General features: G+C 40.8%; 1 protein-coding gene across 3 annotated transcripts in view; it reads left to right on the top strand.

Annotated features, from left to right (window-relative positions):
* Nucleotides 1-1,392: 1,392 nt before the first annotated feature.
* Nucleotides 1,393-17,531, top strand: part of pcdh7b (protocadherin 7b) — a 121,768-nt gene continuing 105,629 nt past the window's right edge. For all 3 annotated transcript variants that reach the window (XM_079440102.1, XM_079440104.1, XM_079440103.1), the window contains exon 1: nucleotides 1,393-5,038. In XM_079440102.1, the coding sequence (XP_079296228.1) occupies nucleotides 1,952-5,038 (3,087 nt within the window). In that variant the 5' untranslated portion in view covers nucleotides 1,393-1,951. The remainder of the gene's footprint in view (nucleotides 5,039-17,531) is intronic.

Genomic DNA, 17,531 nt, shown 5'->3' with positions numbered 1-17,531 from the left:
ATGGATTCAGTGCATTACTAGATAAATTTGTTAATGGGAACGCGGAGGGTGCTAACTAAAAGAAGTATATAAATCGTAGCTGTGCGCTGTGCATATGCTGGTCTCCATCAGAGTTCTGGTCACGGAGAGTCATGGCACTCGCTCTCTCACTCCTTCACACCGGTGAGTCAACCGAGCGTCGCTGTCCGTGGTGCCTTTTCTGCGCAAAATGCCCATAACAGATGGAGATGAATGGGTGTTAAGTAGTAGAAGAGCTAACTGCGTACATACTCATGATAAAGAAAAACAATATATATAAATCTCTCCACAAACGACCACACACATTTAAATTCTAACAGACCGGGAAGCCACAAGGGGCACCGAAACCGAGATGATCTGGGATGCACGGAGTGGGATAATGAATAGAGCACTGTTGGATGCGCGGAGCAAGAAGGAGTGCAAACAAAAAACATTTATTTTATTTATGTTTCCAGTCCTACAGAATTTATATCGATGATAACAGTCGAAAGGTGAATGTACTGTAACATACAGTGATTTATTTTGCTGCCCCGTTGGTGTTTATTAAAATAACAGTCTATGAAACTGCACTAATCATAAGTTAAAATGTGACAGTGTAAAACACATTCTTAAAAGTACGAATTTTACATGCAAGAATATGTTTTCCCAAAGTTAGACTAAATACAAAATTTGCTAAATAGACGCATAGAGGCTTGTTTGAATAAGATGTAACCATAGCAACAATTCCGTTACGCTCAGTATCGCGCAGTGCATCGACAAAACAGTAGTACAGCCATTATCACTTTACTATATATTTGTACAGCATAAACATCTTTGAAACATCTTTATGATAGTTGAAGGTTGGCTAACCAGTTTTGATTTGCGCGACGCCAGCCTCAGCAGAGATGTAATTCCCTTTAAAAAGTCAAATCCCTTTTGGAAAGCATTTGGTTTTTCGCACACTGAACCTCCAGTCTCCAAATGCTCCTTTCTGGAGAGTACATTATTTATACACTATTTTGCAATAAAATGCCCTTGCGAACCAACAAGAAGAGACCCTCCTCAAACAGTAAAACTAAGCGATCAAGTTGAGCTTTGTTTGTCGCACAGGGAGCGCAGCGCGTAGGGGGTGGAGCGAGAGAGAGAGACTCGCGCGCAGAGTGCGGCAGATACACACGCGCTTCTGCTGCAGGTGAGAGGCGCGCGCTGGACAGAGGGACCGTCCTCGCGCTGGAAATTTAATATCACATTCCTAGCATCTCTGCCAGGATTATAACTTCGTTGTTGCTCAGTTTTGCATTTTGCCTTAACGCTGAACGGCATAGTGGCACTGCGGAGATTTTTTTTTTCGTTCTCTGGTGCAAGTGAGAACTTAGACGCTGAGTGGACTGGAGAAATCTTGTGCGCGCGGACGCGGCACACGGAGAGGACAGATTAGGTTTTTATCCGTTGCACAATAAATTCTGATATTTCAGTTTCTGAAATCCAGTTTCCGTGTGGTGGGATATCATCTGGAGCGGAGAGTTCACATCTGGGAAGACTGGATTTAAAAGCTTATTAATTGATTGCGCAATGGATTGAATATCTGGCTTCGCTGCCTTTAATGAAAAGACCCGGCGATGTCAAGTCATGGAAAACACGGAGTAGTCTCAGCAAGTAATTTATGGCATGTTTATTTCAAGCTTGAATGAATTTGTTAAGACTTTCTGTCAGTGCTGTGTATATTGTTGAGGGACAAATCAATGAAAAGGGGGAATAGCAAAATCCTAGTCTGAGTGGGGGGAAAATATAACAGAAATGCGCTATTCTGTCTGAGTTTGGTAACCACAGAGGGGTATTCGGTTGTGAAAATACATGCAGTGAGAAACAGGCGCTTTAACACGAGCGCGAAGAAGGTGAAAAAGCTGTTAAACAAAATTAACGTTCAGTTTTGCTGGAAACGTCGCGACGAGCAATGAGGACTACAGGCATTGTGGACTATTTAAGCTACTGCTTTCTTATTCTGCAGCTGCTGAGTCAGCCCGCAGCCAAGCAAGTGCTCCGGTACCGCCTGGCTGAGGAGGGTCCTGCCGATGTCCGTGTGGGCAATGTAGCGGCGGACCTTGGTATCACGGCTGGCATGGATGTGACTTTTACCTTAGAATCCGGCTCCGAGTACTTCAAAATCGATAACATGACCGGAGACCTGAGCACGAACGAGCGGCGGATAGACCGCGAAAAGCTGCCGCAGTGTCAAATGATTTTTGATGAGAACGAATGTTTCATAGATTTCGAAGTGTCCGTGATAGGACCCGCACAGAGCTGGGTTGATCTCTTCGAAGGCAAAGTTATTATTTTAGACATAAACGACAACACGCCGTCTTTTCCCTCACCTGTTCTTACGCTCTCCGTTGAGGAGAACAGACCCATTGGCACACTTTATCTCCTGCCGACGGCCACCGACAGAGATTTCGGTCGGAATGGAATTGAGCGATACGAGTTAATTCAGGACAACGGCGAGAGCTCAGTCAGACGGATCGGCACTTCCGGCTCCGGCAGTGTTGACACTCACATGGGCAAGCGGAGGTTCGACGAGGGAGCGAGCCGTAGCAGCGTCTTTGAACTTCAAGTTGCTGACACCACAGACGGCGAGAAGCAGCCGCAGCTAATTATCAAAGGGGCACTGGACAGAGAGCAGCGCGACTCCTATGAGCTAACTCTGCGTGTTAGAGACGGGGGCGACCCCCCACGCTCCTCTCAAGCCATCCTTAGGGTAATGATCACTGATGTAAATGATAACACCCCACGCTTTGAAAAGAGTGTCTATGAGGCAGACCTGCCAGAAAACAGCTCCCCAGGTGCCCCCATACTCCAGCTAAAAGCGGGTGACACCGATGTTGGTGTGAATGGACAGATTGAATATGTTTTCGGAGCAGCCACAGAGTCGGTGCGACGACTGCTGCGGCTCGACGAGAGCACTGGCTGGCTCAGTGTTTTGCACAGAATCGACCGTGAGGACGTGAGCCAGCTTCGCTTCACAGTCATGGCACGTGATCGTGGCCAGCCTCCTAAGACTGACAAGGCGACAGTGATCATCAACATCAAAGATGAAAATGACAACGTCCCTAATATCGACATCCGGAAAATCGGACGCATTTTTCTCAAAGACGGTGTGGCTAATGTGGCAGAGGATGTGATTGTTGATACACCCATCGCTCTGGTCCAAGTGTCAGACCGAGATAAAGGGCCGAACGGTATAGTGACGTGCACCGTAGTGGGAGATGTTCCGTTTCAGCTCAAACCTGCTAGTGAGGTTGAGGGCGAAATGAATAAAAAGAAGTACTTTCTCCATACGTCAGCACCACTTGATTATGAAGCAGTGCAGGAGTATAATGTGGTCATTGTTGCTGTTGACTCGGGGAGCCCTAGCCTCTCTAGCAACAATTCACTGATAGTCAAAGTGGGGGACATGAATGACAATCCACCAGTTTTTACCAAAAGCACAGTGGAAGTTTCATTTCCTGAAAACAATGCTCCCGGCGAGCGTGTCGTCACAGTAGTGGCCTTAGATGCAGACAGTGGAAAAAATGCTGAAATCTCCTACTCCCTGGACTCCTCTGTGAATGGAATATTTTCCATTGATGCAGACACTGGTGACATCCGTGTCAACACCATACTTGACAGGGAGCAGACGGAACGATACGAGTTTAAAGTTATCGCCAAAGACAAAGGCATGCCTGTTCTGCAGGGCTCAGCCACTGTGGTAGTCCTGGTGGCGGATAAAAATGACAACGAGCCAAAGTTCATGCAGGATGTCTTCACTTTCTATATACAGGAAAACCTGCAACCCAACAGCCCTGTTGGCATGATAACGGTCATGGATGCCGACAAAGGACAAAATGCAGACATGAGTCTATACATTGAGCAACAGGAAGACATTTTCTCCATTGACAACAACACAGGTACCATCTTCTCAAACATGGCTTTTGACCGTGAGCAAAAAAACACTTATTCATTCCGGGTCAAAGCCGTTGATGGAGGCGATCCGCCCCGGTCAGCTACGGCCACGGTGTCCCTCTCTGTAATGGATGTGAATGATAATCCCCCAACTGTCACTTTTCCAATGAATAGCTCATACACGCTGCTTCCTCCTTCTAGCAACATAAGGACGGTGGTCAGGACTGTCTCGGCTGCTGATACCGACACAGGTATTAATGCTAACCTCAGCTACCGAATAGTGGGTGGCAATCCGTTTAAGTTGTTTGAAATTGATGCATGGACTGGAGTGATCTTGTTAGTTGGCAAACTAGAGCAAAAACATTTTGGCCTTCATCGACTGGTTGTGCAAGTGAATGACAGTGGGGTTCCATCGCAAAGCACCACCACATTGGTCCACATCTACGTCAACGAAACGCTTTCCAACTCCACTATCGTAGAGGCGCAAGTCGCCAAAAGTCTTGGTACGCCGCTCAATGCTGACATTGCAGGAGACCCCAACTACGACTTGGGAAAGCAAAGACTGAGCATCGCCATAGGAGTTGTGTCAGGCATCATGACGGTGATTCTTATCATCCTGGTGGTCGTTATGGCCCGCTACTGCCGTCCCAAGAACAAGAACGGCTATGAGGCTGGAAAGAAAGACCATGAGGACTTCTTCACTCCTCAGCAACATGATAAAGGCAAGAAACCCAAGAAAGACAAGAATAAGAAAAAGTCTAAACAGCCTTTATATAGTAGCATCGTCACCGTCGAGGCATCCAAGCCAAATGGGCAGCGCTACGATGGCGTTAACGAGAAACTGTCGGACAGTCCGGGAATGGGCCGCTATCGATCCGTCAACGGTGGCCCCGGAAGCCCAGATCTTGCCCGCCATTACAAATCCAGCTCACCCCTGCCCACCGTTCAGCTGCACCCTCAGTCTCCAACTGCAGGAAAAAAGCACCAGGCTGTTCAGGACCTGCCGCCGGCCAACACATTTGTAGGCACTGGAGATAACATATCCATCGGATCAGACCACTGTTCTGAGTACAGTAGCCAAACCATCAACAAGTACAACAAACAGGTAAGAACAATTTATTTTGAATCTATGATATCAATCACATTTTTATTATTGAATCTAAAAGCTTTATCTGAGTGTCTATAAACGCCAACACTATTCAGCCTACACTGTAATACTATCATGCTGGATATATGTATTTTTAGCCGATGTTTCTGTTTCCCTGTATCGACCTGCTTCGCCTCAGAGTACCATTTAGATGTAATGCTAAAAGCGACATGAAGGCATTCTTCAGTCAGGGATATCATATCCGCCGGGCCACCTGGGGTGCCGAGTCCACGCTGTGGACACATTGGCACGTCTTTTAGTGTAGTTGTAGGGCAGATGCGGGTGTCAGCGTTGATGACCTTTGTCTGCGTGTGTGCGTCTGAAGATCGAATGGCTCTGGTTCACAGCTATTCTGTCTCAGCAGTAGGTTTGCGTCTGGAGCACGACCCAACCTATTTTATCAAAACATGCTTCCTTCTTTCTCTTTCTGGGAGGAAGGCAGGATAGAGGAGGGGTGAGTGAGATGAAGCAGAGGGAGAAAAGATTGAAAAAGGTGGAATGTTAGTTGTGATGTCATGTTTTAGCGTGCTTATCCGAACAGACTGGGAACATCTGGGTGGGAGGTCACATTTAACATTCCTGTGCACTTGTGTGCCTGGACCAATTCAGTGACCTAGCAGTGAAATCTGGCCTCATCTCTCTCTCTCTCTCTCTCTCTCTCTCTCTCTCACTCTCTCTCTAATCTCTCATTCTGTTATCTTTATTTTTTTACTCCATACCTCTCTTGTACTCTCCTTGTTGTTTATGCCATTATTTAAAGCATAAAATGGCCTTTGTTACAGCAGCCATGAAATGGCTTTGTAAATTCGCTGGCACATGTGTGAAATAATCAATTCATATCATTATTGTTCCCTGTCCTGTGGAGCGCTCTGGTGCTAGGTGAGGTTAATTCAAAATGAAATCAGCCCATTCATTGTCCAGATTTGCCAGGAAAAGAACACTTGCCCTGTCGTTTCATGTGTTTTCTAAGGTGGTTAATACATTATTGATTCCTATCTAACATGGCGTAAGTAGTGTCCTCTCTTGCATTCCAGAACAATGCCCTTTCTAAAGACAAGCTACAAGCTAGCCTTCTCTCTCTCTTTAAGAATTTTCTTCCTTACATATCTACCCTGGTTCGTGTCCCCCCCCCCCCCCCCCCCCCTGCCCCCCCAACGTGTATTTAGAAACACCTACTCTCATTTGCCCATTTTTATACCTCCTGCTTCTTACCCAATATCCCACTTGTTTCTCTTTTCTCATTCTCTTTTTTTTTCTTCCTCACAAATTCTGGCTCCTTGCACAGCTTCCCTTTTTTTCCTGTTGACAACTCTGTCCTGTCTTTCTTTTATCTCTCCTCTTTCTCCTACCCTCTTAAACAGCCCTCTGATATGCTGGGTTTAGGCATCTGCACTTCTCTGCGAAAGGAGTTCTGTTGCCCATGTTTCTTTCGGACATCTCATGCATATTTAAACACAGCCTCCATTTGCTGCCCCTGCACATGTATTGTGTGTCCAAGTACTCTGCTTATATAATTATTTATTAGCTTTTTATTTGAAAGCTGCAGTGCTTTGTACGAGCCATCCATTTGTTTGTCCATTCAAATGCAGCAGACTTTCACAGGGTGCTGAGCAAAAGAGTTCTACACTATTACCAGTTTGCAATTACAGCGTCCTTGGCAAAAAGCGAGATCAAGTCCAGCGTCATTACGTACGTCCCTGCTGACAATTTAAGAGGGGCTCTTTAGATGTTTTATTGAGCGTTATCAGGAGTAGCCAACATGCCCTCGCAAAATCCCATTAAGATTGCATAATAGTCTATATCAAATACTTTATAAAGAGAAGTCATTAGAATTTCATTTTTGAGCCTAATATGTTTCCAGCTTGGATTTAATGGGAGAACATTTTTTGTTGACTTTTATGATGACCTTCTTATTTTTTTTTCTTTTTATCTGTCTTTACCTTCCCTCCCAATCTCTTTCTTTCTCTGTCACTCATCATAAATGGAAAATTTGCCAGGCGCACTCACAATGGACTCAAGACACTAATTCTTGATGAAATCTGATTTGATGAGTGTCATACTGCTGTAAGGTTTAATTACAGCTGTGTGATAGGGCTGCATGGTAATGAAAAAACACGTAATTGTTGATTTTTTCCTTCAATACTGTAATTGTGAATTAATAGAATTTGAGTTTATCTCTTAATATATTGCTTTTATTATTTATGTGTGGGGGGAAAGGTATGGGGGTGCACAGAGGGCGCTGTTTTAAAGCAGTAAAATTGGTTAAAATGGATATCACCAAACAGATTCAACTGTTGCATGCATTCTTCTTGTTCACCATAACAAGACAATTTACTAAAATGCAAGCCAAAATGTTGCTATGGTTATCATAATGTCACTCATCGCTATTTTGTCAGTCACACAAAGAACTATAATTTAGTAGAATTACTCCTGCATTTAAATGCATTTACCACTCATGAAACTTGCAGCATGACAAATAAAGCTTTCTGTATATACACAGAAAGTGAGGAAAGAACACTCCCTTTATAATCTCTGAAGCTGTTAATCACTTCAATTTAGCTGTCTTGCAGAAACTCCCATTATAATAAATAAAGCTGACAATATTACGTTTCTTATTTACATTGTGTCTACACCTTGTTTGTTATAATGAGAGGATTTGAAAAAGTGTAGATTTCAATAGGTGAGCTCACTATGAACAAAACTGCAGTTTTGAGGGATTTCTTCTACACAGTGACTCATTGTAACACTTTTGATTGTTTCCCACTGTCTGATGTATTTAATGCAACTATATTGAATATAGTGGAATAAAAAAATAAATAAATAAATATATACATACATTAATTTAAAAAAACTAAAAAAACAATCAGAAGCCCACGTAATAAAATCAATGGACTTTACGTCATTCAGGAAAATACATTTTATTGTTAAAAAGTAAGATGCTTATTAATTTTAGGTAGCATTAAACTTTCCATTGGATGGTAAAATCTAATAAATTAGTAAACGTGACTATTAAGTTTCAGAGCAGGTCACATGACATTGTTCTCTGGACTAGATGTACTGGCGCACGCGTAGCATTTAAATTAATGATGGAGAACATACAGTAGTATTAATAATAGTGTCTTTTGGCTCAAAATACCTAGTTTTCTGGACAAGATTAATTTTCTCTTCACAGTACAATTCCCTCTGGTGAAGTCATCCATGAAAACTACCTGTGTTTTTCTCCTTGTGAAAAGGCCCGGCTCTTTTTGATCGTGTTTGATTTCAGTTCTTGTGGTCTGACATCTGAGATGTTCTCTCTTTTCCCCTTCCTCTCTCCTTTTTCTGTCTAGTTGAGGAAAGGGTAAAAGAGACAAGAACTAGAAAGAGGGCCCTGTTAACAGGCTAGAGAAAGGTCTCTACTGTTCGCTTTGTTAGTGTGTGTGTGTGTGTTTGTGAGTGTTGAGCGGGATCGAGTGCAGTGGCCTCATAAATGTGTGGTCTGGTTTCATGTTACCTACATCCCCCTAATCGCCTTACACACAGAAACTCATGGACACACGCACACACACACACACACACACACACACACACACACACACACACACACACACACTCTCACTTGTCTTCTGTCATGATAGCAGAAACCACCCCATGCTGTTTGCTCCAGACAGGTAACCGGACAACACTAGTGTTTCCATGTCTCGCTGCACATGGGACATTTAAGATGTCGCACCTTCCTGCAAGCCAGAAAGGTAATATATCAAGGAGTTTCTTTGCGTTCAGCATCTGAAGCTGGTTGTTTGCTATTAGTAAGTGTTTTGAACTGTTGGTTTATGGTTTTGTTGCATTACATATTCAGTTGGTCTGAACACTGCTAATGTCTCTGATGGGAGAGAGTTATTGCTTTCATTCCTTTCTGTCTGCTTTATAGAATTCTTCTCACTCAGCTCTGTAAAGACACTGGGGTGAAATGTGCTTAAAAAAAGGCCGTATCCAGAATTGTTAATGATTTAAACCAACGAACGCTGATAGATTCAGTCTTTAATCATTTCCCATGATTCCATAACACTCTAGATCAGAGGCGACTAAATGCAGTCGAACAGCATGAGTGTCATTCACTGATGAAAAGGATTCTGGCCTATTTTGTACAAGCGGGGCTGGGGTTATAACAGCCTTTTCATTTTGAGCCAAGATCAACATTTGAATCAAATATCTGCCAGTCACTGGCTTTTTTTCCCTTTTTTGAGAGTGCAAAATGGTTTGGTTTGTACCAATCCATCGCAATATTTAGTCTTGTCTGAGGGTATTGCTGAGATTTGTAAGGCTTTTTGAGGTCATTGTGGTTTGTCTGTTGTGATTTCAGCCTTTACTATGCTTTCCATCTTGCATTTTCTTTACATACATGTGTTTGGCGGACCAAAGCATCACTCATTTTGGACATGTGCATGCAATACAAAAACACAGCCATGCAAATGCAATCACTTGGCTGTTTATGAGCATTTGTGTGTACTTCTGGAACTCACCTTGTATTGCTGCTAGCAAAACATCCACGCAAATCACAGCAGCTTATTTTCATTAAATACAAAGTGCTTTTGCGAGTTAAAGGATACAAATGGGTTGAGCGTGTACATGTATGCGACCTTTAAGTAATTTTATTTTCTAGTATATTAACTTGAAATAATACATTTTAATTATTTACTGTTCTTTTCAAACATGTTTGTCAAGAGACTTGAGGATAAACCTTCAATCAATGAAGCAATCAAGCTGTATTGACAAGCAGTCGTATATTCTATTCATCACAATGCAGAGGCGTAAAATTAACTACATGCCATCATCGTCACGTCACATTAAATAACACGCCATTCGATTGCACAGAATTGCTGGGTAATAGAGACCAGGACAGAATTAGATCAGCTGCAGGCTTGATTGCTGTGTTATTAGGGAGAGCTTGTCAGCTCAACGCCAGCACTGAATGGCCAACGCTGACCAAATCTTTCACCGGTACAGATGCGACTCAAGACAGCGCACATGCGTGACTGTGGCTTCCATTAGGAGCTAAAGAGAACGAGAGACTTTTGAAATTGATGCATATGCAAATATTATACTTTACTACAGTCAGTGGTGGCACAAATTATTAGAACACTAGTATTTTCACCAGTAAAAAAGAATAGTAATTTTGTCATTAACTGTAATAATAAACAAGGAGTCTGACAACAGCCAGTGCTCTATACAGAGATTTGATCAAGAACAAACTGAGACAGACTAAATCCAGAAGAAATGTGGCAACGTCTCCAAGATGCTTCAAGAAACCTACCTGCAAAGCTACAGTACTGTGAAAAGTTTTAGGCACTTGTGTAAAAATGCTGTAAAATGAGGATGTTGTCAAAAATAATGTCTTAAATAGATTTTCTTTATCAATATACTTCTATTAACTAAATTAAATCAACATTTGGTGCGACCATCCTTTGTGTTTAAAGCAGCTTAACTGCCCTAGGTGCACTTGTGCATTGTTTTTCAGGAAGCTTTGCAGGTAGGTTTCTTGAAGCATCTTGGAGACGTTGCAACAGTTCTTCTGGAGTTAGTCTGTCTCAGTTTGTTCTGCTTCTTCATGTCATTCCAGACAGACTGGATCGTGATGGGATAATATCTCTGTGGAGCACTGGCTGTTGTCAGACTCCTTGTGCAAACTAAAATCTCGCTGGATTTTTACAATTAATGGCAAAATGAATGTTTGGAAATGTAAACTGATATTTGCTACTGACACGCTACATCAAAATATATAAATAACTTAAAACCATTTTTTGCTGGTGAAAATACTAGTCTTCTAATAATTTTAGCCACCACTGTAATTACCATACACATATAATTAGCCATTTACTTAATTAAACAAAAAGCTTAACATCGCAGATCATCTTTGGACAATAGAGGCCAACTCTTCATTTGCATGCACAGGTCAACGTTTCATTTGTGCCCAGTGTCGACACGGGCATATGTAAACCAGTACATGTAAATGACCTGTGAAACTTTAGCCAGGAATATGAAAGCTCTATCTGATACAGCACAGGTCCAAGTTAACAGAGAAAACAGTTCAAAAATGCAGATGTGTTTTTTAAAAATTTGTCGTTTTCTACTTCTCGGAGCGCAGTTGTAGCGATTTCACCTGACCTTTTACAAATAGTTCTGCAACGTCTCTTTGATTCTTTTTTTCCCCTTCTGTTACTGTAAGTAATCTATCCTTTCAGCTGCCCGTTGACAGCACGATGTAGCTGGAGCGTGCCTGCAGTCTCTCTCATTCTCTTTCATTCTTCGCCTCTCTTTCTTTTTCTCAGTCCCTCTGTCGCCTTCCTCCTCTCTTTATTCTCTATTATATTCTCTCTCATAGTCTCTTGTTCCTCAATCTTCATGTGAATAGTCTTGATTGAAGCTACGGAGATGCACTTGTAACATTTATCATTCTAAAATGATGAAAGTGACAGTTGCGGGCGGAATAGAAGCGACGGGGCCGAAGCGAAAGGAAAAAGTGAGATCATCTCTTGATTGGTTGCTGCTGTGCTGATTGTAAGTGCCGGTGTCATCGCCATGTGTGCTTAACCCCCGTCTGTACTTCAATTCTGATGGTGTCCAAACTCACAGGGTGCACTAGATTATGACTCGCACACGCACACACATACGCATATGTTCCAGATGTAGTGTAATACTGCTGATTTTTTGTTTTAAGCTCTCAATTTTCTGCTTGTCATGTGTGCGTGAGTTTGTGTGTCTGCTAGTATAAGGGTTTATTAAAGCAATAAGCCATGAGATGCTGTGTATTACAGTGATTTTTTACTACAGTTAAGGAGTGCTTTTAGGCAGAATGTGCAGTGGAAAGGCCCCTAACCGTGGTGAAATCACTGTAATGCACATCCTCGAATGGCTTATTGCTTTCATAAAGTGAAAGCAACAGCAAAACAAATAGATAGTAGTTAACACTATTTATTTAGGCTGTTTACAGTGGCCAAGCAATGTTGCAATAATCTAAAATTCAACTGAACTGTGATCACAGATCTGTGTTTGTTAGCATTTTGCAGTGACTTTGAGCGGACCTTATCCAGTCAGAATTTAGCAATGGGATGATTTGTTTTAGTCACGTTTTATGTCATTATGGTTCTGAAATGCCAGCTCACCTCTTTTCCCTCTCTGGCTATTTCCAGGTCAGAGGAAGTGAACATATGCGTTGGTTTGACTCGACGTGTCCATCTGTTGTTTTGTGTATATTTGTGTAATTGTTTTCACAGCCATGGCCCTGTCGGTGTTTAAGTGGTGCTTGTAAAAAAAAAGCACAACCACTTAGCATTGTTCCAAAATAACACAGGGGAATAGTTCACTGTCAACACAAAGAATACAAACAGGGATCGGATGGTTGAAATGGCTCTTTTGCTTGGTTTAATAGCACTATGTTCATATTCACAGCCTGATGTGGTTTGTGGTACATCTTGGCACATTTGCAACCCATTTTACTTATGTTTATGTAATGAGATGTAATTCTAGAGGGTGGGACTTGATTTAGCTAACAGGATTGTGAAAAGTGGTCTTTGTAACATATGTTAGAGTAGTGACAAGTGAAGCTGAAAAGTGATTTTATAGGTAGAGAAAGTTATCACTTTATGATTGTGATGGCATTCATTCAATCTTTCTTTGATTCTGTCTCTGGAGTTATATATCAGTGCACATTATTTCAAAGACTATTTATTAAATAATTAAAATAAAAAACGTCCTAGCTGAATTATTAACATTAAGATCAGAAACATTTAGAAAGAAAGCAAATTGTGTCAGTTTTGATTAGGTTTTGAATGTTTTAGGATATTGCATTATGTTACCTATTGCTTACAGAAAAAAAAAAAAAATCAAGATATTTATTATTTTAATTTACCCCCTCAAAAACACTTTGCATCCTTTATCATTGGTTCTCATAGTCTTGGAAAACCTATGTATAGCCTAATCTTAAAAGTCTGATTTCTAGACCTGAACAAGTCATGTAAATTAATAAAATCCCAGATGAACATTCTCTTAAAACATCTGGAATCATGAAATGTCATTATTTTACTTCTTTTTTTAAAATTTAGAGAAATGAATAGTGTCCAAAAATAAAAGTATGGCTTGGGAGCTTTTGAATATTGTTGGGGACAAAAATGTTGGACAAAAATGTAAAAAAAATGGCCTGTGGTTTCTATATGTTCATCTAAGCAGTGGGGATGTTTGTGTTTCTTTGTGTGTGGAAAGAAAGAAAAAAACATCAAAGTTTTCAGGGCGTACCAAGCCAAGTGTTTGTGTTTGAGCATGTGCCTGTTGAGGAAGTCTCAAGTCTGTTGAGGAATTCAAATGAAATTGCCATACTAGTCCTTCATGAAAGAATAAGGAGACACAATATACAAGTGTCATGTCTGGGTGACACCATAACATACTCTCTCATCACATACCGTCGCTGCTGTCTAATCAAAATGTGCTTCAGCCGAATGGATAGATGTTTATTGGCTGCAATAATGCACACCAAAAATGACTAACAACTTCATTCCGCAATGAAACATCTGCGTGTGTTGACATCTAAAAACGGGTAATATCATTTTCCAAATTCAGATTTGTTTTAAGAGACATAACCCATATCTGTCACCAACAGGTACAAAATCAGACGCACATACCTGAAAGCACGCACACGATCCGTCTCCAGCCATTTATTTGTCTTTGTAACATTTGCTCTTCTCCAGTGTAAAGCACAAGAGCATGAGGGTCTGAAATATTAAGTGAGTTGTGATCTCTTGACTGCATAAGTGGAGATTAAACACTGGGACCAGTATAAATAATGCACAGTCTTACATATTTGTGTAAAAGAGACCTCATTGGTATGGAGAAGAGATGCGGCTGAAGTCAAATGGATTCAAATGGAATGGAATAAGAAGTGGAAAGAACTGACGGGAGTCTACCAATTGCCTTCCATTTCTTTTGCCACAGTGTCATTCCGCAAGCCGCAAAAAGAGATTACTACTGTGTGTGTGTGTGTGTCCAGACCATTCCCAAATGAGATTATGTGTGTGTGAGGCAGGAGAGGGAAGGTTCAGCGGCCATCCATCAAGTTGCAGGAGAGCTGTGTGGCATTGGTGCTCTGTGTGTGTGTGTGTGTGCGAACGTGTTTGTGCGTTCGTATGCGAGAGAGAGAAAATGCGCTGCAACAGGGGCCTCTACGGTTCAGCCATTCCATCACAAGAACACTGTCACTTAGCTACATGCGAGGATAGGTGTCTGTGCGCACTCGTGTCTGTGTGTGTGTGTGAGATTATCGATAGATCTCAGAAAATAAGAAAGCTGCAGACATAGAAACCGTAAGAAAACAGATATAAGAAAACTGAAATAGTCTTGTTGGCTATGAATATCAAAGGAAAATGTCATTGTCTTTGTGTTCTTAGTAGCGTGCCAAGGTTTTTAATGCTATTTTTTGCCTGAGCGTGCATTCTCATCACAAAACATAATCCTGAATGCTCGAAAGCTGCAAAAATATTCATTATCACATGCCACCTCACCCGGCTAGCCAGGAAGCGTTATATCGATGAGAGGCCACCAAAGAGAGACCAGGCTATTAGTGCTGGCCAATAAATCTTGTCAGTGCACGGAATGCAGGGCGGCCTTTGAAAAATGAAGGTCACGCTCAGGAGTTTATGAGAGCCTGTTATAAAATAAACTGAATTATGGAGTCCCCTGAGCCTTTTCAGTCATGTTAATTTCAGACGCTGTGATCTGGTGTCCTCCCTCACTTGCCATAGTACGGAATAAGACGGGTGATTAGGTGAATTATATTGTGATTTAAGATGGGTTATGCCATGAAAGTGTGCTTGTTCACTCTGTGAATAATGATCTGGGTGTCAAAGCATGTGTGTGTATGTGCTATATTAGCGTCGTATTAGACTTTTAGTATGCAAAAAAAACCATCTCTGTGAAGTAGTCCAAAACAATCAATCTATTAAACTTTAATAAGTCAAATTTTGACTTATAACATGGATGAAAAAATATGTGTGAATGAAAATGAAAAAAAAAAAAAATGAATTGGTGAAAAAAAAAAAAAAAGACAGCAACATAAAAAGTTTTAAATTGTGGCGCCACCAACTGGTTTCTTGTGACTTCATGATGTAATAACTGCTTATTGCTCTGTCCATTCTTGTATCCTAATTAATATTCATGAGGCAGGGTGTCTCCATAGTAGTACTGGCAAATTCGATTAAGGTTCAGATATACCTCAATCTGAAAGATAATCTCACTAAAAATGAGATTCAATATTGTGCTACCTTTTTATGATTTTGTAAACTCATATATCCAACTTTGCATCTCCAACATGTATTAATCTGTGCATTTTTTTAGTTATAATCTCTCATGTCTACATTTTGCGATCAAATTATGATTAGAGATAAACTATATAAACTGTGTAAATAGTTAATTGTCAATAGTACACTGATTGGCATTAATGTAAGTTAAATTAAATTTTCTTGGCACAGTTCCCCCCCATAATCATTATATCTGTTCAATTATGGTACACAAATGAACATGTCATATTTCATCCTTGCACCTGTCAGAACATGTTAACTCTAATGTGTGATTTGGCATGTGCGCCAAATGTTGCTCAGCTATTAAACGCTGTTCTCTAGGGATGAGCGCACTCTCATTTTCTTTAATTGATTTTGTCTTTCTGTAGATTTTCTGAATCTGTGGATAAATGTTTGGTCAAACACGTCTTTTTTATTTCTTAGAGTGGAGGGCAAAAAGTTACCATGAATTGTTTGTAATAAAATAATATGCAAAAACTACGGTGAAGTAAACTACTGTTATTTTTGTTTTATCAAAAATACAGTAAAAACAACACTATTGTGAAATATGATTACAATTTCTAACTACATTTTTCTATTTTAATATTTTTTTAAATGATATTTATTCGTCTGTTGGCAAAGTAAAATTTTCAACAGCCATTTATCCAATCTTCAGTGACACTTGTTTCATATTATTATCACAATTGAAAATGTTTGCGCCGCTTAATATTTTTGAAACTGTGTAAGAAATCTTTGAATCGATAGAAAAAGAGAATTTATTTAAAATGTTAAGTGTGAAAATTGTTACTTTTGATCAATTTATTACATGCTAAAGAAAGAAAGAAAGATCCCAAATTTAGTACATAGTTTACTTAAGTCTATAGTAAGTCAATACCTGGAATGTATTTTGAAAACAAATCGTGTATTTAATGTAGTGTATGTATTTTAATATCGGCTGACTGAGTTCAGTCGATGCATGCAAAACAAGAACCAGTCCCCCTGGTTTTGTTGCCCCTGAACAGAGACATGGAAACAGAGAACAGAAAAAAGCATGGAAGAGGCAGGCAAACTCCTCTCTAATAAAGTCTTTTATGGGCAGAAAACAATTCCTTTGCAAGTATTGGGTCTATGGCCATTTAATTTTCCCCAGCTAGATTTATAGAGTCTACCTGAGCTCTCTACAGAGATACTATCCTGAATTAAAACTTGGGAAAGGGGACTGAGATATAAAAAGAGAGAAATGTTTCTATCTTTTCCTCTTCCCAGTCCTCCCATATATTCTCAAAGCAGCTCCTGTAATCACTAGATGTGTATGTCCGGTCATTCGACCCCTGTGATCTCAAATTCCCAGACCTGCTCAACAGCAGCAGGCCCGCCAATATAATAACAGGTCCCGAGTGCCAGTGTCTTGACTTCCCCTTATTTTTTCACTGTGGGTCGTGGGGAAATAATCAAGGCTTCCTCTGCGACTCGTCTCCAAATCAATTTACTCCAGAGGTTGGGGTCACAGCATCACTTGGACACAACTACTGAAAATTACAGGCCAGGCCTTGGACGGCGAGAATGGCCGAAGGGGAAAAGACAAGACCTCAGCTTCACATGTGCCAGAGAATGCCATCCCACCCTCAGCTCATGTTTGTTATCGGCCTATTAGCCAGTGGCTAAATAAAATCCGTCACGGACAACAACAAACAACCCTAACACAATCCGTCAGAGTAGCACATACATTAACAAACATTCACCCATATTGGCACAAGAAAAGAAGATTAGTTAAGTCCCAGAAGAAAGTGCGGATTCTTTTCTTCCCGAGCAATTCATTTTTAATCAGCAATTATTAAATAAATTTTAGATGTATTACAGAGCTATAAAAAAATAAATTAGGACTATTAAAAGAAAGGTTCTATTGTATAATAGTGGCTACACTCAGCCTCTGTGGCTGACCATACATCTCCAACTACTAGTCTATAATAGATGACATCGTAATGGGCTATTCCCAAAAACCTCAAGCTAGTTATTAAACCCATAGTGCTTCTACACTAGTATGGAGAACATTTAAAAAGAATTGGAGCAGTTTTAAAAGAGCTGGAGACAGACCCTCATTTGCATGCGTCACACGGTGTGTGTGTGTGTGTGTGTGTGTGTGTGAG

Source organism: Barbus barbus (assembly GCF_936440315.1).
Source record: "Barbus barbus genome assembly, chromosome: 2".
NCBI classification, from domain to species: domain Eukaryota; kingdom Metazoa; phylum Chordata; class Actinopteri; order Cypriniformes; family Cyprinidae; genus Barbus; species Barbus barbus.
This window is presented reverse-complemented; position numbering and strand designations above follow the sequence as displayed.